The sequence below is a fragment of the Poromitra crassiceps genome (genome assembly GCF_964638095.1).
Source record: "Poromitra crassiceps genome assembly, chromosome: 20".
Classification (NCBI taxonomy): Eukaryota; Metazoa; Chordata; class Actinopteri; order Beryciformes; family Melamphaidae; genus Poromitra; species Poromitra crassiceps.
This window is the reverse complement of record NC_139637.1, coordinates 5,482,381-5,506,479: the sequence shown is the minus strand read 5'-3', so window position 1 is coordinate 5,506,479 and position 24,099 is coordinate 5,482,381. Positions and strand designations below refer to the sequence as shown.

The 24,099-nt window shown below is 43.8% G+C and overlaps 1 protein-coding gene across 2 annotated transcripts in view; it reads left to right on the top strand.

Moving 5' to 3' along the window:
* mical1 (microtubule associated monooxygenase, calponin and LIM domain containing 1) overlaps positions 1-24,099 on the top strand; it is a 32,178-nt gene that overhangs the window by 1,916 nt on the left and 6,163 nt on the right. The window contains exons 3-19 of one of the 2 annotated variants that reach the window (XM_083657146.1): positions 4,555-4,865; positions 5,870-6,077; positions 6,188-6,295; positions 7,430-7,522; positions 7,774-7,929; positions 10,274-10,374; positions 10,659-10,916; positions 11,030-11,145; positions 12,816-12,942; positions 14,490-14,562; positions 14,670-14,817; positions 15,646-15,836; positions 16,892-16,998; positions 17,250-17,312; positions 18,543-18,774; positions 20,246-20,316; positions 20,709-21,081. In XM_083657146.1, coding sequence (XP_083513272.1) covers positions 4,608-4,865; positions 5,870-6,077; positions 6,188-6,295; positions 7,430-7,522; positions 7,774-7,929; positions 10,274-10,374; positions 10,659-10,916; positions 11,030-11,145; positions 12,816-12,942; positions 14,490-14,562; positions 14,670-14,817; positions 15,646-15,836; positions 16,892-16,998; positions 17,250-17,312; positions 18,543-18,774; positions 20,246-20,316; positions 20,709-21,081 — 2,683 coding nt within the window. In that variant the 5' untranslated portion in view covers positions 4,555-4,607. Of the gene's footprint in view, positions 1-4,554; positions 4,866-5,869; positions 6,078-6,187; positions 6,296-7,429; positions 7,523-7,773; positions 7,930-10,273; positions 10,375-10,658; positions 10,917-11,029; positions 11,146-12,815; positions 12,943-14,489; positions 14,563-14,669; positions 14,818-15,645; positions 15,837-16,891; positions 16,999-17,249; positions 17,313-18,542; positions 18,775-20,245; positions 20,317-20,708; positions 22,009-24,099 lie in introns of both variants that reach the window. The other variant, XM_083657145.1, reaches the window with a different exon arrangement.

Below are 24,099 nucleotides of genomic sequence, written 5' to 3'. Positions count from 1 at the left end.
AAAAAATGGCTCAAGTCAGAACAAGGACAAAATCAAGCTCTCATTTGAGAAATCTTGTTGGCACTGGGCGGGGCCTTGCTGTCTGAACTGACAACTGTGAGGGATACCCTGAGCTATGGCATCTAAGGGAGCAAAGTGAAGATGAGAGGAGGAGGAACTACCCAGTGGACCAGCTGGTGGGTGACATCTACCCTGGTCTGATTTGTCAGTGGAGCAAAACTGATGCTCTTTTCAAACCACCTGTTATCATGTCCAAGCTCAAGGAGGTCTGGAATCAGGCAGTGAAGAGCAAACGTGATGCCATCTTGATGTTCATCTTCAAGTTAGACAAGTTATTTCACATTTTGACTTGCAAGTGTCAGATTTCCAGTTGTGAGGCAGGAGGCTGTGAGGGCTGTGTGATCCAAGCCCATATTAACTGTGACTGCAGCAGAGAGAAAAGATCTTGCCTACATGAAAGGACAGGAAGAGAAGGTTGGAAGTAAAGGACTCCACCAAATGGGGGGTCCTGATCTGCCAGAGCACAAGAGACGGGTGAGGACATTGGAAAGGCAGGGGAAGGAAAAGAAGGCAGGGAAAAGGAGAAGGAGCAAGGAGGAAAATGCTGCAGCAGCAGAGATGACAGCCATGTTGAGAGATTGTTGGCAGATGATGATGCAGATCTGGAATTGGAGAGAAGTGGGGCTAAAGTTGAGCTTTTCCCGGAAACTGACCATGAGCCTGCAGCTTCGGCACTGATCAAGCTGCCTGACAATGTCATTCAAGACTTAAGGGACAGAACCTGAAGAATCTCCAATTCATTGTGGAATTCATCGTTGGAGTGCACTATCCATGTTGGTTCAATGTGAAGGTCAAGCACTCCTGGGTCCTCCTGCTGGAATGCCTCAAGTCCCAGAGGAAGGAGGTGCTGGACCTTGTGACGCAGACTGTGAGAAGATCTGCTTGGTATGTCCACGGTGAATCCATCCTCCAAACACTGCTGTGGTCTGAGGATCAGAAAGAGAGGGGGTGGAGAGAATCCTGAGCATCAGGGGAGAGGGTGACCCAGACACTCAGCTGGGGGACCCCTCTGTCAGGACCAGAAGGACAGCTGAGATCAATTCTGATGCTTATAGCATTGGTGACTTGATTAGCTGGTCAGAAGGTGTGTCAGAGCCACCACAACCTGCTTCCTAAGCACCTCGGAGGTGAAGAACTGGCCTTGCCACACACAAAGCATTGAGAGGGTTGTTAAAATGGTAACTGAGGCTTCTGCTAAGTACTTCTCACAGGAAAAGAAGGATGGAAGGATCAGGGTTCAGGAGACCAGCAGGAGGCCGATGTCCAACAATGAGTCGAAACAGGAGTTGTGCAACCTGGCAAAGTTCAAGAAGTCAGGAGATTGATCATTGTAATTGTATCCAGTGATATACATGCAGTTCACCTGCTAATAAAAATGTAAATTTGAGTTGGCTTTGTCAATATAAATGATTTCCCTTATATAGTTTAATATCTTAAAATGGGGTTCGAATGGGTAAAATTGGCAATTTAGAAATGCAAAATGATGTAGGTTAGAGTTATCCTATCCAAAAACTAAGCTCATATTTGAATTCTCCATAGAAAAATACATAATTTAGACACCCCTCATGTCAGGATTTCCTTCAGATTCATGTTGGCACCTGAGTATGACCCACCCTATTGTGATATTGAAAAAGAAACATTACCCTTCCCCCCAAATAGTTTGAAAAGAAAAAGTTAATATTGCTCCGCTGCCCTAGAGAATATGAAAAACTGGAGTGTTGTGCACCATACAGATGCTCTGCAATGCGTCATCTCTTACTGTTGAGTAGTTTGATTGACAATGGAACAAAAGACAATTTATACCTGTTCAGTTGACAGTTTGGTCACCTGTACCTTCTGCCTGATGCAGCAGCTCATACTCTGTGTGGAGGATGTGATTTGGGTCGCAGGTGATTTTAAGGCAACAATCTCTGACACCGGGGACAACAGCAAACTGTGGAAGGAGCTCCCGCTGCATTTTAGGCTGGCCCCGCCCCTACACTGCCCAGCTTTAAATCTCGCCTCAAAACACACCTTTACCACTTGGCGTTTAATTAGAACCTAGTATGGGAGTCGTGTTTTTTCTACTTTCTTGTTTTTTGTCACTATTTTAACTTCTGTCTTACTTGTGTGTGCTGAGTATTCTCTTTTGTCACTGCTATTTTTGTTTGAGTGTACAGCACTTTGGTCAACTCTGTTGTCTTAAATGTGCTTAATAAATAAAGTGGATTGGATTGGATTGGAACAGCTGCCAAAAGACTCATTCTGAAGGACTGGAAGTCCTCCTCTTCACCTTATTTTCAGGTGTGGCTGATGGACATGATCTCGTTATACAGATGGAGGGACTCGGGTTCCTGAGAACCGACTCGCTTAAAAAATGCCCAACTATCTGACTGGCACCTGTTTTTGGCCTACTTTGACGAGGTTAATAAGAATGACAAGTGACTGATGCTAGAGTGTATGTTAATGTGTGTATGTTTTTCTTCTTTTTCTTTTCGTCTCCTGTGTCTGAGCTGGTAATTATTCGCTGGAATCATTATCATACATGTCAATATAGTGATAACTTCCATTTTGCAAAACACTTCATTAACTTTTATTAAATGTCTTCACTACAGTCTTCACTACTTAGGGGACATTCAGACCAAAAGTGTTTTTGGAACTGCCAGCGTCTTTCTGCAAATCATTCTCTTATGTAAGGACGCGCTAGACGTGCTCCCCTTTTAATGAACGCACCTGGCGTTTCAGCGCTGGTGGCGTCTGTTGTTTTTGGAGGAGCGCTGTGGGCGTTTTAAAGCTGAAAAAAGTTGAACATCTTTTTCACTCCTACCTTTTCTCCTCCCGAGGGATTTTCAACCTCCGCTGCTGCCAGAATTGGCAATAATCTGGCTTTCATGTTGACGGTGAACAACATCAAAGACAATAATATTTTGACCGCCACAATAAGATGTTGACCATAATTTTTTTTTTTTTTTTTACAGTGCACCTGAACGCAACATGCAAGATATCCGCTGAATAAGTGTCCAATAAATGTTCATGTCATTCTGGCCAATACTTCTGTTATAGCATTTCAGTCTGGAATATGGAATATCTTTCAATAATCTATGATTTAGCTGCTAAATTGTCAAATACCGCCATCTGCTCGCTACCCAGGCACTTATGTATGTACTTAACCTAACTAACTTAACCTAACTATCCGGTGTGCACAACATTGTCAGCCTAAACTCCGGCTGACACCCCAAAAACCTACAATCCGCTACAGAAAAATGTATATTGTTTGTTTATTAACTGGCCCCTCGCCTTCTATCATTTCACGAAAGTGGCAAAGCAAGTTGAGTATCCCTGACCTATAGGGAGAAATTTAGTTTGTCATTGTAAACCCACAGCACAGTAATGATGACATGTTCTTCATAGATCTAGCCTTTTCATTTTGCTCTTAAGATTTCTCAAAGTACACCAAATTCATGCATTTTACTTTAAAATGTTTAAAAAAATCTCGCGTGGGGGCATGCCCCCGCACCCCCCTAGGGGGTCTGCGGTCCCCCACCACAAATACTCAAAATCCTGTGGGAAACACTGTACTGTATTTGATGAGTCTGCACTGACATGGATGTAAACTGCACCTTGACTTCTTTGTGTTATTTCTCTTTCTGCCAGTACATCACATTAGCATATTCATATTGCCTAAGGTGCCACTATTCCACTTTCCCTTTGTTTGTTGAAGATGGCCACACCCACAGCAAATGTTGACAGAGTGACAGCTTGAGAATACTCAATATGGCTAATAAAGATTTATTACGGTATTATAATAAAATGTGGCCAGCTGCTTTTTTTACTTTTGAGATTTTAACAGTACAATTACCATAGTAGATGATTTTGTTTTGTTCATAGCGTTATAGGGTTTGGGGGGTTAGGCTACCCTAACCTAAGAGATGCTGCAAAACAGCCTCCATCATAACTGGTGAGGTTTCATACGCGTCCAAACCTGTTGATGCAAACAGTTTCACCCTACAGTAGCCTACAGCAGTGTGTGTGTTTTTAGCCTTAACTTTGATGTTTCCATTAAGACACCCAACTGTGCTCTCCTGTTTACTGCCTGCCGAAACTAACGACAGGCACATGTCCCGAGGCGCAGTGTGACGTCAGCCCTGTGGGAGGCGCTCGGTGTGAAGCGCTCATAAAAGAGAACAGAGCCACACAAACCACAACACAGCCATGAGGAAGTTAGAGGTGACTCAGCCAATGAGGTCACAAGGAAGTCGGTTAAAGATGGTTAAAGAGTCATGCTGTAAATAAGATGCGGGGGGAGGGTCTGCGGGAGGGGGGGTGTCTGGGGGAGGGGGGGTCTGGGGGAGGGGGGGTGTCTGGGGGAGGGGGGGTGTCTGGGTGGAAGTCTGACAACCTAATAGGTTGTTAGACTTTAGGACCACCCCCATACTGTATGAATGCTACCTACAAAGACACAGTAGTGGTTTCCAGTGACTAAACCACACACTGTCACATCCTCCTCTCTCACAGTGACTACCTAACCTCGGGACCAAAGGAGCAGACGCAGCTCTTCATCGTCCACGATGGCGAGCCAGGACTCGGCCAGCCTGTCCCACGCTGCGTATGACCTCTTTGTCCAGGCCGCCACCTGTAAGGACGTGCTGCGCCACTTCGCTGACCTCTGCAGGCAGCTGCAGCTCGACCCCAAGGACTTCAGGAGCTTCTACACCAAGCTGAAGGAGAGGCTGAACTACTGGAAGGCCAAAGCTCTGTGGGAGAAGCTGGACAAGAGGGCGTCCCACCCTGCTTACCAGCAAGGAAAAGTCTGTGCCAAAAACAAGGTATTATAGCAGCCGATCATCCCTCCGAAAATGTGACTTAAAATGTGTTGTTTTCGTTGTTATTATGGAGATAAATTTCCTTTGACTTTGGATTCCTGATAGGCCTGGGCAATATCCACATTTAAATTAGGGTTGTGCGATCTCGACCCAATAGCCATCGCGATGGTTCCACAGTGAAACATCACGATGGACGATGGCGTCGTCGTTGACAGGTGGGGGGGGGGGGGATTAATTACTGATTTGCACATTCACGTTTACACACAACAAATAACGTTAACGTTACAGATCCTGACCAACAACGTGTGTGTTGAATTTGACTAGCTGGCAGAAAACCGACTTTGGAGACAGAATTACTGGTGGATGTAACGTTAGATTTACGTGTGCTCAGTTTTGAACCTAACAGAGAGAGAGAGAGAGAGTTAAGGAGAGATAGAAACACAGCAGCACCAACCTACAGTATATACAGTAATGGAATGACTTCATGGAAACAGGCGAGTTAAATTCACAGTTGAAGACTTGTACTCACTTTCGGTTGAAAACAGGAAAGAACGTGAAGTTTCTTCTTTGTCGTAACATTTTCACAACAACACAACCGACTTCTGCTTATCCTCACCTCCTATCCTCCCCTCCTCCACCTTCTCCCCCTCCTCCTCCTCCGCTCTACCGCTTCTCTGAACTGGGTGCGCTTGTTTAATGGCGCCCGTGCGTCACGGTGAGTGGAGTTAGCCTTTTTTATTATTAAAACTGATCCCTTTTAATTGGAACAGATAATTAATCACGATGGTCCCATGAAATCATGATATTCAGGAAATATCGCGATATTCAATATTATCGGAAATCGGCTCAAGCCTCGTCCATGATGGTCCAAATGCGGTTCCACCCTGACAAGATTAAAATTCCAAATCCATATCAGTCAAACCATAAATTATAATTACTGTATTATACAATAATGAATTGTCAACATGTTACATTTTGGCTGTTAACTAAACTCCTCTCTCCCCCAGTGTCTTGTGTTGGGTGCTGGGCCATGTGGGCTGAGGACGGCCATTGAGCTGTCCCTGCTGGGGGCTCAGGTGGTGCTGGTGGAGAAGAGAGAGAGCTTCTCCAGGAACAACGTCCTCCACCTGTGGCCCTACACCATCTATGACCTCCGTGGACTCGGCGCCAAGAAGTTCTACGGCAAATTCTGCACCGGCGCTCTGGATCACATCAGTGCGTGATTGATTAGTGACATGAGATGATGAACTTTGTGTTTGCGTGACATATTTGGCATCTTGCTGGTGTCACTTCACTAAATGAAATATATACACATGTGTTTCCAGGCATCCGTCAGCTGCAGCTGATCCTATTGAAAGTGTCACTTCTCCTCGGGGTGGAGGTGCACACCGGAGTGTCCTTCCAGGACCTGATCGAACCCTCAGGAGACCAAGGTGCTTCCATGAAGTAGTTTTTTTTACATTACAGATAGATAGATTTTTATGTCTGTGTCATGCACCATATTCAAGGTGCCCAGCCCGTCTGGGCTTACAAGACACAAATCATTCAAGTTCAACAATACAAACAAATCAACAAACAAGCTACAAAACGCTCAAACATAAACAAGACAGAGTTATACATTCAGATGAACAACTTCTCCATTCTGAGTTTCCAAGCCCTCCCAATAAGCCTGGCCAAACTGAAGACTTCATCTCTGAACAACCATTCCAACTTCGCATGATCTCCTGACCAAAATAGTTCCGGTTTCTTATTTTGCATTAACTGAAATAAGAGACAATCTTGGTTCCTCAGATAGCGTACAATGAAACAAAAAAAGAAATTCATCTTCCACAGCACCCAATTCACATACAGTACAAAGTCTCTCCTCCTCAGCAATAGAATTGAATCTGCCAACCTCAATAGCCAAAGGGAGGGTACCCGTTCTCAACTGGGCACATGAAGATCTTCTGGATCATCATTTTGCGGATCCCTTTACCCAAAGCGACTTTTTCTTCCGTCTGTTTGAGAGCGAAGTAGATTTTTGTGTACTGCAGCGCCCCCTCCTGGTCCTTCAACAGCAGAATTTGACTTGCAATCGTACATTTTTTCTACAGTAGTGAAAATAACTGCAGCAGTCTTTGTCAGCTAAGACTTTTTTTAAGGAATAGTAGCACTTGTTGAAAGAATAAGAAGGATTAAGTAGCATTTGTTGAAAGGATTTTCTTTGAAGAGGAAAAGGTTAGTTGAAGAAAGGTGCAGGTGTCCAGTAGCCTGAACAGGTGTGTTTTTAGTCTGCGTCGAAAGATAGGCAGTGATTCGGCCAATCTGACAGAGGGGGCGGAGCCCCTTCCACCATTGTGGAGGCAGGGGTGAGGAGAGTCGTGACCGGGATGAGCGACTTTTGAACCCATTTTCTGCTTGTCTTTTCCAACCAGCCATCACTATTGCTATTACATGTAGCTTTGCTCACGATTTCAATTTAAAACATGAATTGGTTTTTATCTTTATTGTGAACTGACGAGCCAGCAATATGCAGAGCAGTCAAGGCCCAACCAGGCTTTCTACTAGTTTGATCTGTTTCCTGTCAGGTTGGATGGCCAAGCTGCAGCCCGAGGCTCATCCTGCTGCTGCCTTCCAGTTTGACGTCTTCATCTCAGCTGGAGGCAGCTTTTCTCCTGAGGGTGAGATACACACACACACACACACACACACACACACACACACACACACACACACACACACACACACACACACATGCACAGATAATGTCTGTCCACATCTACGCAATACATGGGGGTAGATCCAGACGAAATTGAACATTTTGCAAGATCCACACTTTCACTCAACCCAAACTTCCCTCCACATCCCTATTGACCCATGTGTGGCCTTTCATCACCATAAGTTCCTCTATTGTCTCTTCCCACACGCTCAGGCTTCAAGCACAAGGAACTGAGGGGCCAGCTGGCCATCGGCGTCACAGCCAACTTCATCAACAGACGCACGGCAGCGGAGACCCGGGTGGCAGAGATCAGCGGTGTGGCCCGCATCTACAACCAGAAGTTCTTCAAGGACCTGCTCACTGAGACGGGTAGGATTCCACATGATACCTGCAATCCTCTGCAACTAGATCAGATGGGTGATATACTGTATAGGGTCTTGCTTTGCGGTGAAACAGCTGCATAGTCCCATTTCAATGTCGTCTGTTAACAGACTCTCTCAATTGCACACAGTAGAATAGAGTTGGGTATACTGGAGGGAGAGAGAAGAATAGAAAACAAACAGCAACAAAAACAACAATGGCAGCAACAATAAAATCAATCAATCAATCAATAATTTATTAAAATGATAATTACAGGATTGCATAGAACATCAAGATTCTGATTCTCCGCTTGCGCCATGAGAGCAAGCCGTAGCCTCGGGATGGACCATGTGGTTGAAATCGATGTCATGATAATGATAGAGATCAGGGATGCACGATGATATCTACACGCCATCGTTATCGACTGACAGAGGCTTCAAAATAAAATATCGGCATGGCCCCCTAGACGAACCCCTCTGCCGACAAGACCAGTCGACGAAAAGACGGGCATCTAACTGTTTAAAAGAGTATCAGAGTATCAGAGTCAGGTATCAGCAAGATGTATCATGATGACAATACACATCACATGGTTCACCATTCACATATATGCAAATGTATGGATAATGTTCATGTCCTCAACTCTGTCAGAAATCAGTTTCATCAGACACAGGGCCGGTTCCAGAACAAGATGACTAGGGGTGCATCCTAGATAGGAAGGGGTGCAGATGCCCGGCCGACATGTTATTTTACTAAAAATAATGCATTTTACCATCATTTCAAGTAGAATGATACCAGCCAAGCAAGAATATTTCAAGTGTTTCAAGTGCTGAAATATTTGGACCATATAATGATAATACAATTATCTCAACCTTAAAAGGTTACATATAGGTGCCAAAAAGCCATAAAATCACATCAAAGAACAAAGAAAAACAACAACTATAATTCAAGTTTAAACAGTAAGTAAGCTGTAGCATTTATTTAATTTTTTTTTTTCTTTTTTTTTTTACTTTTCAACTGAGCATGCAGACAATTAAAATAAGGGTGCAATGCATGCTTTTGCACCCCCCTAGAACCGGGCCTGATCAGACAACTCATTTGACACCAGCGCTCGCACTAAGTGACAACATAAATGATCAAGTCAAGTCACTGAACCATAACATGTTATGCAGGAATGTTGTTCTTTTGCTTTGATTGTAGCTCAGTTGAGCCTCTGAACGCATCCTTCAGGGCATGAAAGAAACGTTCAGGCCGGTGAACGCATCCTTCAGGGCATGAAATAAACGTTCAGGCCGGGTACCAAGAGAGCTGCAAAGATGTTACTCTGTCAATTTCCTGTGACAACAACACCCATTACTGTGCATGTAACTGTGATGAAATCCACCCTTCCTCTCTGTTCTTCTTTGCAACTACTTCCTCTTACTTTCAAACAAGATTATGCATTCATTTTTCACCTCGAACAAATGTTATAGTTTCCAGTTGACATTTTTATCATAATTTACCCTGATTGTACACATTTGAACCCTCTTTTCCTTTTACCCGGCCCTCCCTATGTAAGTCCTCATCTAGTCTCTTCTCCATCCCGTTTTGTTCTCCGCCATCCAGGAGAACCAATAGCAAAGCATTTAGCAGACAAGCTAACAAAGAGAACACATAAAGTAAAAACATTCAAAGAAGCTGCATCAAGTACAAAAGAATTGCATTATTTCCATTTTCCCTGAGTGACTCCTTCCCTGAGTGTCCCACACTGATCTCTCTACCTATATGCCCACCATGCTCTGTCTCTCCATCACACTCCCACACTGATCTCTCTACCTATATGCCCACCATGCTCTGTCTCTCCATCACACTCTGATCTCTCTACCTATATATGCCCACCATGCTCTGTCTCTGTCCATCACACTCCCCCTCTGATCTCTCTACCTATATATGCCCACCATGCTCTGTCTCTCCATCACACTCCCCCTCTGATCTCTCTACCTATATATGCCCACCATGCTCTGTCTCTCCATCACACTCCCCCTCTGATCTCTCTACCTATATGCCCACCATGCTCTGTCTCTCCATCACACTCTGATCTCTCTACCTATATATGCCCACCATGCTCTGTCTCTCCATCACACTCTGATCTCTCTACCTATATATGCCCACCATGCTCTGTCTCTGTCCATCACACTCCCCCTCTGATCTCTCTACCTATATGTCCACCATGCTCTGTCTCTCCATCACACTCCCCCTCTGATCTCTCTACCTATATGCCCACCATGCTCTGTCTCTCCATCACACTCCCACACTGATCTCTCTACCTATATGTCTACCATGCTCTCTCTCTCTCTCTCCCCATGTTTCATTCCAGGTATTGATTTGGAGAATATCGTCTACTATAAAGACGACACCCACTACTTTGTCATGACTGCCAAGAAGAAGAGCCTGCTGAATAAGGGGGTCATTAAACAGGTGAGGAGAAACACCTCCATTATGGAGAAAAAGTGTGATTTTCATTGGCAGCAGCTACGTCCCTGAAGAGCAGACTGGATGGATGAGAGAAGCTCCTCCAGTCTTCAGAGAGAAATTGTCACATCATGTGGAGCCTCTCAATCACTCCTCTCCTCTTGGCACCTAGGCCCCTAAGCTAATGGGGTGTACCCAAGTACAAGTCGTGTCACCAAGCATCAGAAAAGGTGCTATGAGTCATCGGATAAGTGTCACAACAAGCCCCTCCCCTCCCTCTGTCTTTACAGGACCGTAGCAATGCAGAGGAGCTGCTTGCTCCGGCTAACGTGGACCAGGACGCTTTGCGCAACTACGCCTACGAGGCCGCCCACTTCTCCACGGGCCGCCAGCTGCCCGACCTGGAGTTCGCCCAGAACCACGCGGGCCAGCCGGACGTGGCCATGTTCGACTTCACCTGCATGCACCGCGCCGAGAACGCCTCGCTGGTGAGGGAGAGGAAGGGCAAGAAACTACTGCTGGGCCTCGTCGGAGATTGTCTGGTGGAGGTACTGTAGGGGGCGCCGTTTTTGAGTATGCCCTTTCAACGATCTGGTCCACTTTCCCCTATTTTAATGTTGCTTCTTCTATTTGTGTTCTTCTTCTGCGGTTTTGTCTGTAGCCTTTCTGGCCTCTGGGGACGGGTATAGCCCGTGGGTTCCTAGCTGCTTTTGACACAGCGTGGATGGTGAGGAACTGGGGCAAGGGGCTCCCACCTCTCAAGGTCCTGGCCGAACGGTGAGTCTGCTAAGGGACCGTTCGTTATTTAGGGAAGGGTCCACTGGAGGAAAATAGGGGAGGGTAATTTTGTTTTAAATTTAGTCTGAGGGAGGGTACACTCTCTTTAATTTGAGTCCAGGGGAGGGGTATACAATGTTGATTCGATAAAAATATATAAACTTTTTTTGTGTGTGTAATACTTTGCTTTTCGGACTTCAACAACTACTGAGTTGCTTCATTTACACCCCTCCTGTCCAAACTGTTTGGTATGTCCCGGTGCATTGTTTCTCTTTGGCGGTCTGATCTGTCAATCTTTGTGCTTGGCCTATCCAGACAGTGGGCGTGTACAGTATCTGGCGAATCGGTGGCGCTTTTCTGGTGATAATATGGAAGTACAATAACCCACTGGAACAAAGTCCAGCAAACAAACAGACATGGCATCACAAAATATATATGGGCTCTATGCGCAGATAAGTCGTCTAGGAAGTCACAGTAGAACCGAGTTACGGCTCACTCATCTCCTAAATTACGTTAAGTCTACAAGGGGTATTTATACCACCAGGATGACATATATGTTTCACATAGGGTTCTGTTTTTACGCACAATAATAGAACCAGCGAACTTTTTTCCCATCAGTCATTGACCGCTATTTAAACACAAATATTGATATACACAGACTGAAGATTGTTTCACAAGCGAAAATAGCATTATGTAGCGACCGGAGGAGGCGGTCACTCTGATTGGTGACAGTTCTGCTCGAAGCAGCGCAAAGGATTATGGGAGTTCCATGTTCTTGTGGGAAGCTGTTACTGTAGCTACAGTTAAAAACGTGGTTTAGTGATGTTGTGCTCATGTTTTGATTGCATTATGTGGTATGGCAATGTTTGTGTGGCCAGGATATGTTTAGTTTTACTATCAATGTAGCCACCATGACTGAGACTGTTAGTGTGTTCGATCACCTCTGGCCGGAGTTTCTGCAAATGTTAGGTTAAAAGTAAGATATCTGTGTCAGTCTGCATTCTTCCATGCAAGCTCGCCACAATATTGTTTGGGGAGGGTCAATTATATTTTTCAAATCGCTGCGGGAGGGTGAAGGAAAAATATATTTTGATCAGGGAAGTTGCACAGCTTTTTATTTCAGAGCACACCAAATCCCTCCAGTGACCCCCTTTCTAAATAACGAGCGGTCCCTAAGTTCGTACCACAACACAATCGAGATGATGCATTTTATATTATTATATTATTATATTATATTATTATTTTATATATATTATAGCATTATTATGGAAGGCACACTGCAGTTGATGATACAGCTGCTTCCTGTTCTATCTATGTATACAATATATTAGCAATTTTAGTATGCAGTCAAAAATGTGTATTGTGTGAGCTCTAAAAGTAAAGGTATAGCACCCATTAACATGAGCAGACTCTTATACTATACTATATTGTGTATCTCTGTTTATTGATCTAGGGCTGTGCTTGGCTCTAACTGACTCTGAGGCTAAATGGAGTCTGTGCTTGGCTAAAAGAGTAGAAGTAAACAACTCATCTAATCAGCCTTGGATAGTAATGCTCCTGCTACAGTGCTGAGGAGAAGCATGAAGAACTTCTATGGTTGCTTCTCCTCACCACCAATTTCCCCACTCATCTCAATTGCCTCAACATGTTCCCCTTTCCTGAATTCACAGAGAAAGTGTGTACCAGCTCTTGTCCCAGACCACCCCAGAAAACACCAGCAAAAACTACACTGTTTACAGTATTGACCCGTCGACACGCTACCAGCACGTCAACCTCTCCTCCATAAAGACCCACCAGGTCAGGACTGTTTCTTTTTTTTATCCTTTATTTACTCAACTGAGATTTGAAGCAGTCACTATAATTGCCGGAAACGTCATTGAAACATGCAGATCACAATTATACTAGACGAGTGATTCTGAAAGTATGGGCAGTGGGCGGCGGAGGTACTGCAGGTGTCTGCCAACACTCCCGATTTTCACGGGCAATCAAATGGCTGTAGCGGGATGGATCAGTTTGAAAGCTAGAGTGACGATACTGATATCATATTTATATCCCTTTTATATTTTATTTGTTTATGTCTTGTATATTTGTTCTTATCAATGTTAATGAGCACCAACCACACCAGACAAATTCCTAGTATGTGAAAACATAACATAACAACAACTGATTCTGATTCTGATATGAAACTAGAAGACCTAAGTTATTTATTTTATTTATTTTTATTTAACCTTTATTTACCCAGGCAAGCAAGTAAGAACAATTTCTTATATACAAAAGCAGCCTGAAGTTATCCATTGGGACCATGTCATGCTAGGAGGGTAAATAACTTTGGCAAGGGAAAAACTATTTTAACCCATTGATACCTGATGCAGCATTTGCGTGTATATCCCTCATTTGTGTGTGTATCCCTTTAAGACCGCGAACCGCGTGATGCGGTTCGTGGTCTTAAAGGGATACACACACAAATTCTGCATCAGGTATCAATGGGTTAAAGGGGTCCCTTTGACCTCTCACCTCAAGATATGTGAATAGAAATGCATACCCACAAGTCTCCCCTCTACAAAGGTAGCATTTGTCACAGCCTAAATAACATGAATAGCTTGTGGATTGATTTTGTTCTGTTGTTGCTCATCACAGTTTGTCTCAACACGAGCCCGGGGGGAGGAGATGTTGTCATTCTGGCTCTAAGCTGCTCATTGTAATGAGTTGTGGGCCAGGAGAGTGGGCTTGACTTCCACACAGGGAGACTATTGTCTATTGATTATTGGGCTTTTTGGTGGGTTGGGTTTACACAAAAAACCTGTATTGCACTGCATTGAACCAGACCTTTTTGTATGCGATTTACAACTCATGCTGTTTTCTTATGTGGTCAACTGTGTGAGTTCAGTTCTGCTCAAGGATAACTTTACTCTATAGAGAGGCAAAGGGACCGCCTACTTCCTGCTTCAGCACTGTACCAGAGATTTTTATCCGCCATTTATCTTCCCATAGACATTTCGTAAAATGCTTATCAAAAAATGTTTACTTCGTCAAACCAAACGGTTCAGCTATATTTAGAATCGGGAGAGACCATAGAACATTTCACTCAGACCAAAACTTATTGGTCAGAGTGAAATGTCATGTGGTCTCTCCTGTTTCTAAATATAGCTGAACCGTTTGGTTTGAACAAGTAAAACTATTTTTATAAGCATTTTACGAAATGTCTATGGGAAAATAAATGGCGGATAAAAATCTCTGGTACAGTGCTGAAGCAGGAAGTAGGCGGTCATTTTGCCTCTCTATAGAGATGATAGTACTATAGAATCTATAATCTCGATTAATAATTAATGTGTCTCTTCATTCAGGTGCAGCAGCTCTATGATGTTGAATCCAAGCCGATCAATACACAGAAGAACAGGAAGCCTCACATGCGCCAAGGTCTGTTCATACTAAACACATGAAAGTGATCTGGTTATTATTAGTGTGAAACCACGGAAAGTTCACACGGCGTCGTCTTAAGGAACGGTCGGCGTTTTCCTTCGCAGATTCGGGCAGCAGTTACGACGAGCTGTTGAGGTGGTGTCAGAAGAACACAGCGGGCTACGAGAAGGTGAACGTGAAAGACGTGAGCCAGTCGTGGAGGTCCGGCCTGGCTCTCTGCGCTCTGATCCATCACTTCAGACCTCAGCTCATGTGAGTCTCTGCTTAGCTTGACTTTCATCACTAAGTAGGTGATGAAACTCCAGCGCTGTAGGCTGATATGTGATGAGGCAACAACAGAACCTTTAAGAGTTCTTTTGACCCAATTCTTTATTTCGTACTCTTTTTTTTTATTTATTTTTACCATTTGAAAACAAAGAACAGGATCGACCCAATTCTATGAAAGCAAATTAGAAAACATTCAGATGTTTACATTTGACTCATTCTACATAAAGAAAATCTACTGGCGACCAAACAGTTCAAGTACAAAAGCTGCATAACGGTTGCATTGCTGCACATCACTTCACAATAACAATACTTAATAATAGAGCTGTGCATCTTCACTGATCTCACGATTCAATACGATTCGATTATACAAGTCTACGATTCGATTCGATTCGATTATACGATGCATCTTAAATCGATGCATCACTTTTTCCGCAATACATGATTTATTTTTTCTCACTTTCTTTTTTCTCACTGTGTGGCTACTTTTAAAATAAAAGTGCATTTGGAATTGCATTGTATTATGATCCATAATTAAAATAAACAACTGCATGTACTTACATTCTATTTTATTTTATTATAAAAAAAAAAAAAAAAAAAAAAAAATTTTTTTAAATAATCGATTTTTGATATTTGTTAATCGATTCAGAATCGTCCTATTAAGCATCGCGATGCATCTCTGAATCGATTATTTTCGGCAGCTCTACTTAATAAGTAATAAGTAATAATAATAATAACAACAATAATAATAATGCTTGCTGTGAAAAGTCCTCCCATTCTGTGTTGTGATTCGCCGCTGTCTTGATGCCACCACAGTGACATGTCCTCCCTGGACGAGTCCAACGCTGTTGACAACAACCAGCTGGCCTTCAGCATCCTGCAGCGGGAGCTGGGCATCTCACCCATCATGTCTGCCGGCGACATGGCCAACAGTGGTCAGATAGACACGTTGTCCCTGGTCGTCTACCTCACCCAGGTCCAAAGCGGCTTCGCCTCGCCATCCAAAGGTGACCTTATGGTGTTGTTGTGCATCAACCCAGACGACAGATTGTAACTGGATTTTCAGCCAAATCTTTTACGCAGTGTCTCATATTGTCACTCAGGCTAAAAGAGAAATGCCAAATGTCACTTTGCCATGGTTAGTTTTTAATAATAATTATGTTGTTTTTAATGATATTCACGATCTGGTATATTTATGAGGATAGTCTTTTAGAGAGACAGCGATATAACCTTACATAACTCGGTTGCTTAGACACTGCATGGCATTAGCATCCAGTGTTTCTAAAAGGGTCAGGTGCATTTGTCCTCCCACTGAAATGTGTTTGGTGTTGAGAAGTGATCACAGTGGCGCTGTCCCTTTAAGAGCCTGTTACCCAGAATTCCCTCTGGTTTGATGTGCGGAAAGCCCAGCCCCTATTGGAGCTGCTGCTCTCCTGCACTGAGCCAAGCAGCAGACGGAGCAAACAGTCACGGTGAGGAGGAGGCTTATCGGCGTCCGCTGAGACTAGCCTCTCCTAAAGGGGATCTACTATTCGTGCACTGAAGGAGGATTTGCTCCTGGCTGTTCTGACCCGGAGGTATTCCTGTAGTCTTGCAGATCTTCTGTGTGACGTGGTGAGTTGTTGCAGTGTAGATGTGAGCACCAGCATTTGGACGTACTACAATACGCTGAAGTGGGTGTGACATGCGCCCTCCTCGCCTGTACTGCTGTGCTGCTGCTGTGCTCAGGACCCGCTGACTGAGGCACAGGCAGGACGGAGCTGTCAGTCTCTGCTGTAACCTCATCTGAACGCTGACACAGTGGGACTGGTACAGCAGCACGACCTGGAGCTCCAACAGTTTGCCAAGTTAGATCCAACTGAAGCTACTGTAGATGTGAAATGTGAAGGTTTCTGGTGGCAGGATACACACACAGGGTACAAAATCACAAGATCTTTGTGTGAGTGCAGCCATGCAGAGAGGTGTCATTGTGTTAGTTGACATGTAGTGGTGATCGAAGGACACTGAAGTGTGTTTGTGTCTGTCTGTCTGTCTGTCTGTCTTCTTCTCTTGTGGACGACAGAGCCTGCAGGCCGCCTGGCAAGTCCTAAGTCCCTGTCTCTCTCCCGGGCGCAGACAGCCGTCTCCTTCATCAACAAGTTGAAGCATAACTCTCTGCAGAGACGCAAGGTGAGCTGCCATGACTGGAGTCCACTGTTTACATACTATACACACAGCACAGAGAAATGCACGATAAGGTTATTATTTACATACTGTAGCCTCTCTTTCTCCAAGCTCATGTTGAGGCCTTCATGTATCACATGACATTGGAGAACATAACACCTCTCCTTGTCTTGATAAATGTCCTTTACGTAATCAACACGAGCAGGTCACACGGCAGTTTGTATTAAAAATAAAGAGTTTGTTTTTGTTTTGTACAGGAGAAGTTTGCATCCGAGAGACGAGCAAAAGAAGGAGAGATGAGGATGGGAGATGAGGACACTGTGAGTTCTGTTCTGACTGATCCACTTAAAGCAGGGGTGTCAACGGGCCACATGCCACCCAATGTGCTGTCAAGTGGGCCAGACAATGAAAATTAATAATCAATAATAACCTATAAATGACAAAACCTCAAAACTTTCCGGTTTATCTTAGTGTAAAGAATTATAGGGTTATCTCAGATACCATCAAGCACATTATCTACTGTCTGTAGTGTGCATTACAATCAGCGGTGTAGTGGAGGGTAAACACAGTTTAGCCACTTCTTTGAAATGAGACAGATAGTTTACTCACCTATTTTCAGATCAACTGTATCAATCAATGAGGGCGAACAAGGTGGGTAAACTACTCACCCTGGATAGTTTACCCACCTCTGTATTTATCACTACACCCCTGATTACAATTGATGGCAACTGTCAAGCAAAGGTAATGAAAATAGCAGACAATTTAGTGATGAATACAGATAACATGAATAGGCGTCTTAATATTGAACTTGCTCCTGAAACCTGGTGCCTCTTAACCTTCACAAGTGCATCACATTGGATTGAAGGACTTCTCAGTGCAATTTTCACACTTTGCAAAGTCATGCTTTGGGCCTTATTGGACTCTTTGGGGGGCCGGATCATGTGACCCGCGGGTCACATGTTTGACACCCCTGACTTAAAGATGGCTTTACCGATTATCAACCCACTTTGTATCGTTATCATCTCAGGTAATAGAAGCACATGGGCAGTGTTTACCTTCTCTCTCTGTTTACCTCACGGCCCCCCGTGCAGCTGGTACCCCCCAGCTGCAAGTCTTTAAGGCTGTCGATGCATTCTCCTTCTCCGTGGATGTGCGCATAGTATACTTAAAAAATAAAAATAAATAATAACAGCCGCCCTCGGAGCAGATTCCGCGTCTCGAGCAGAACTTCCGCAGCTCCGTTGTGACGTAAAACGCGTCACAACGGAGCGCTTTGCCAGAGGAGGAAATGGGAGATCTCCATGAGGAAAACACACAGAGAGAAGGTAAACACTGCCCATGTGCTTAAATTACCCAGATTATAATGATACAAAGTGGGTTGATCATCGGTAAAGCCATCCTTCAACTACTAACTCTTGATTCATAAATTACTTCAGGACATTCCCCAAATACAAATCTGAACTATTATATAGAAATAAACATATTGTAATACCAAATGCCAGAGAAAATTACCGTGAAACATATCCTGCCTGTCTCTCCTTTCCCCTCAGCCGATAGCGCCCCCTGTGGCTCCTGAGCTGACCCCCACATCTGCTCCCAAGGCTGCCTCTGGTTGGGGGCTGTTAAAGGGGAGCAGTGAGGAGTGTTACTTCTGTGGAAAGAGGGTCTACGTGCTGGAACGCATCAGCGCTGAGGACAAGTTCTTCCACCGCAGCTGCTTCACCTGCCATCAGTGCGGCATCACCCTCAGACAGGGAGGATACACCTTTGACCAGCCTACAGGTGAGGAGGACCATCTGTGGCCCTCTCTTGTAGGGAGATGGTCACTTCTGAGGAGATGAACACCCATTCAAAATACATGTTCTGTCACAATTCTCTGTCCATGTTTGTACTTTGGAAAGCATAGGCAGAAGTATTTCTATGCTGCATTGTTGAGGAGAATAGGGTACTTTTACGTGCATAGTTATGTTTCTATTCAAGTTTTGCGCAAATTCTAAGCAAACTTTTGAAAAGTCGATCATCAGACTTAAAATTCGAATCAGGTCCGTCTCCATTAACAGCTGTTAAGTGAATGGTGTTTCTGTGGGGGCAGGTGGTGGTGATGTTAAGTGAATGGTGTTTATGTGGGGGCAGGTGGTGGTGATGTTAAGTGAATGGTGTTTCTGTGGGGGCAGGTGGTGGTGATGTTAAGTGAATGGTGTTTCTGTGAGGGCAGGTGGTGGTGATGTTAAGTGAATGGTGTTTCTGTGAGGGCAGGTGGTGGTGATGTTAAGTGAATGGTGTTTCTGTGGGGGCAGGTGGTGGTGATGTTAAGTGAATGGTGTTTCTGTGGGAGCAGGTGGTGGTGATGTTAAGTGAATGGTGTTTATGTGGGGGCAGGTGGTGGTGAGACAAGATCATAGATGAATGAGAGCTTTCTTGCCATAGAAGTCATATTTATCATGCCATGGAATCTGCTGGTAGCTGTATTTCTTTCCTTCTGGCGGTGATGAGTAATATCACAATATCACCAATATCACAGGACAAATGGCCGTTATACGACACTCGCATATATCTGAGAGACGAGACACACAAAACACCGTTAGGATCCAGAAGAAAATTTGATGTGCTGCAGGACTATCGTTGGGCCGGGCGGCGCCAGCAGAACACATCACAGCAGAGCAGACAAGCTGCCAGCTGTGCACACAACACAGGGCTCAGCTGAGCACTTGTTCCAAAAAGGTGTTTCCATCAATGGCCAAAACCACCTCAAGCGAGCGTAAAAAATAATAAAAATTAAAATATATGTATTTTTTTTTTACTTTATTTTGCCGTTTCCGTCCATCCTCTCATAATGTGATACTTCAAAATGTGCATAAAAACAGGTGGATGGCAACGTACCTCGTGTCTGTCTTCAACAGCATGTTGTACCTGTGGTGTATATATGTATATATATATATATATATATATATATATATATATATATATATATATACACACTACATGTGTGTGTATATATCGATATATATATATATATATATATATATATATATATATATATATATGTATTCTCAGAAAGCCAGGCCACGGGTTCCCTGCGATAAATAGAGCAGCACTTGATTTATTTATTTGTGTCTTGAATAATTTGCGGCGAGACATTTTTCAGGGTTTTGTAGTTTGTGTAAAAATAAAACCACTGAGGGAAAAAGATAATTCACTTGTCTCCGACTTTCAACTGGTTTATTGTTTTTCCGTGTGGTGTCTGTTCCCCCAGGGAGGTTCTACTGTGAGCTGCACTCTGAGGATCTGCTGCTGGAGAACGGGACTGAAATATCCTGCTGTAAGGTGGGTCACTGAGCAGATGTGAAGCAGTCTGGTACCTGCTGCTGCTGCTGATGACTCCCGGCTCCGTGTCGCCTGACAGTTGACTGCTTGTGTTCGTAACGCAGTGTTACACAATCTACTGTCGCATCATCATCCTTCTGGTGCCTGGTCCAATCAGCCTGCAGCAATTAAGATCATCCTTCTGGTGCCTGGTCCAATCAGCCTGCAGCAATTAAGATCATCCTTCTGGTGCCTGGTCCAATCAGCCTGCAGCAATTAAGCACAACTACTGAGACTGTTAGATTCATGTGTTCTGTAGAGCAATTCATTTCAAACAGGGATTTGTGCTCTAATTCTGTCTTTTTATAGAATTGTTGAAAAGTGATTTCTTCCCTGACATTTATTCTGTTTAGGATAGCGAAATAAATCACCCGGGGACAGATGAGGAGAACGGACTTTCCAGTGATGATCCTACACCTACGTCTCCTTCAGATGAAGAGTATGAGCACACTCTGGACTGTCGGCCCTCGAGACACACACAGCCACGTCAGCCTGAGGACCACGAAGACCAGCCTGAGGACCACGAAGACCAGCCTGAGGACCACGAAGACCAGCCTGAGGACCACGAAGACCAGCCTGAGGACCACGAAGACCAGCCTGAGGACCAGGGCCACGAAGACCAGCCTGAGGACCACAAAGACCAGCCTGAGGACCACGAAGACCAGCCTGAGGGCCACGAAGACCAGCCTGAGGACCACGAAGACCACCAGAGACCTGAATCCAAAGGTGAGTCCCACGAGTCACAGCCATTGAAACCACTCGCAGATCGTGCGTCTAAAAGTGAGGTAGCAGCACCCGCTGAAGAAGAGACTGGAGAAGTTCCTCTCGAAGTCCCCCACCCTGTCCCAAAGCCCCGCGTCTCCCGGCAGACCACACCCAGCCCTCAGCCCTCTCCTCCGACACCCAAACCTCGCACCATCCACCTTTCTAACCCCTCATCTCCTGAGAACCATTCGACTCCAGCTCCTAAGCCCTCACCTCCTGAGAAGCGTTCATCTCCAGCTCCTAAGCCCTCACCTCCTGAGAAGCGTTCGTCTCCAGCTCCTAAGCCCTCACCTCCTGAGAAGCGTTCGTCTCCAGCTCCTAAGCCCTCACCTCCTGAGAAGCGTTCATCTCCAGCTCCTAACCCCTCACCTCCTGAGAAGCGTTTATCTCCAGCTCCTAACCCCTCACCTCCTGAGAAGCATTCGTCTCCAGCTCCTAACCCCTCACCTCCTGAGAAGCGTTCGTCTCCAGCCCCCACACCGGCAGCTGGGACCCCCAAGGCAGCACCAGACTCCCGTCCTAAGCAGAAGCAGAAGATTTGGTTGAGTGCTCAGGAGAAAAGCGACCTGCCCAATCTTCAGAGCCTCAGCCTAGACTCTGACTCAGAGACCCCCGGCGGGTCCTCCTCCTGCTCCTCTTCCTCGGCCACAGCGGGGGGTCCGAGCCCCCCGAAACTAGCAGGCCTGGACGGGCAGGAAGAGGAGGGCTACTATAGCGGGAGTACAGGACACCTCCGGGAGAAGAAGAACCGACGCTGCTTCAAGAGGAAAGAGGAGCCGGGCGGGCAGACCAAGGTCCGATCCAAGTTTTCACCCTGGAACCTCTCTTCCCCGAGGCTCAGCAGAGAACGCCCACTCAGCGTCCACATTAACCATCCAGGAAGAGTTGGTAAGGCCCCGCCTCCAATGTTATCTTGACCACAAGTTACATGGAAACGTTGTTATGGTGTTGTGTATGTTATGGTGTTGTGTATGTTATGGTGTTGTGTATGTTATGTTATGGTGTTGTGTATGTTATGTTATGGTGTTGTGTATGTTATGTTATGGTGTTGTGTATGTTATGTTATGGTGTTGTGTATGTTATGTTATGGTGTTGTGTATGTTATGTTATGGTGTTGTGTATGTTATGGTGTTGTGTATGTTATGTTATGGTGTTGTGTATGTTATGGTGTTGTGTATGTTATGTTATGGTGTTGTGTATGTTATGTTATGGTGTTGTGTATGTTATGTTATGGTGTTGTGTATGTTATGTTATGGTGTTGTGTATGTTATGGTGTTGTGTATGTTATGGTGTTGTGTATGTTATGGTGTTGTGTATGTTATGGTGTTGTGTATGTTATGGTGTTGTGTATGTTATGTTATGTTATGGTGTTGTGTATGTTATGGTGTTGTGTATGTTATGTTATGGTGTTGTGTATGTTATGGTGTTGTGTATGTTATGTTATGGTGTTGTGTATGTTATGGTGTTGTGTATGTTATGTTATGGTGTTGTGTATGTTATGTTATGGTGTTGTGTATGTTATGTTATGGTGTTGTGTATGTTATGTTATGGTGTTGTGTATGTTATGTTATGGTGTTGTGTATGTTATGTTATGGTGTTGTGTATGTTATGTTATGTTATGGTGTTGTGTATGTTATGGTGTTGTGTATGTTATGTTATGGTGTTGTGTATGTTATGTTATGTTATGGTGTTGTGTATGTTATGTTATGGTGTTGTGTATGTTATGGTGTTGTGTATGTTATGTTATGGTGTTGTGTATGTTATGTTATGGTGTTGTGTATGTTATGTTATGGTGTTGTGTATGTTATGGTGTTGTGTATGTTATGTTATGGTGTTGTGTATGTTATGTTATGGTGTTGTGTATGTTATGTTATGGTGTTGTGTATGTTATGGTGTTGTGTATGTTATGTTATGGTGTTGTGTATGTTATGTTATGGTGTTGTGTATGTTATGGTGTTGTGTATGTTATGTTATGGTGTTGTGTATGTTATGGTGTTGTGTATGTTATGTTATGGTGTTGTGTATGTTATGTTATGGTGTTGTGTATGTTATGGTGTTGTGTATGTTATGTTATGGTGTTGTGTATGTTATGTTATGGTGTTGTGTATGTTATGGTGTTGTGTATGTTATGTTATGGTGTTGTGTATGTTATGTTATGGTGTTGTGTATGTTATGGTGTTGTGTATGTTATGTTATGGTGTTGTGTATGTTATGTTATGGTGTTGTGTATGTTATGTTATGGTGTTGTGTATGTTATGGTGTTGTGTATGTTATGTTATGGTGTTGTGTATGTTATGGTGTTGTGTATGTTATGTTATGGTGTTGTGTATGTTATGTTATGGTGTTGTGTATGTTATGTTATGGTGTTGTGTATGTTATGGTGTTGTGTATGTTATGTTATGGTGTTGTGTATGTTATGTTATGGTGTTGTGTATGTTATGGTGTTGTGTATGTTATGTTATGGTGTTGTGTATGTTATGTTATGGTGTTGTGTATGTTATGTTATGGTGTTGTGTATGTTATGTTATGGTGTTGTGTATGTTATGTTATGGTGTTGTGTATGTTATGTTATGTTATGGTGTTGTGTATGTTATGGTGTTGTGTATGTTATGTTATGGTGTTGTGTATGTTATGTTATGTTATGGTGTTGTGTATGTTATGTTATGGTGTTGTGTATGTTATGGTGTTGTGTATGTTATGTTATGGTGTTGTGTATGTTATGGTGTTGTGTATGTTATGTTATGGTGTTGTGTATGTTATGGTGTTGTGTATGTTATGTTATGGTGTTGTGTATGTTATGTTATGGTGTTGTGTATGTTATGGTGTTGTGTATGTTATGTTATGGTGTTGTGTATGTTATGTTATGTTATGGTGTTGTGTATGTTATGTTATGGTGTTGTGTATGTTATGGTGTTGTGTATGTTATGGTGTTGTGTATGTTATGTTATGGTGTTGTGTATGTTATGTTATGGTGTTGTG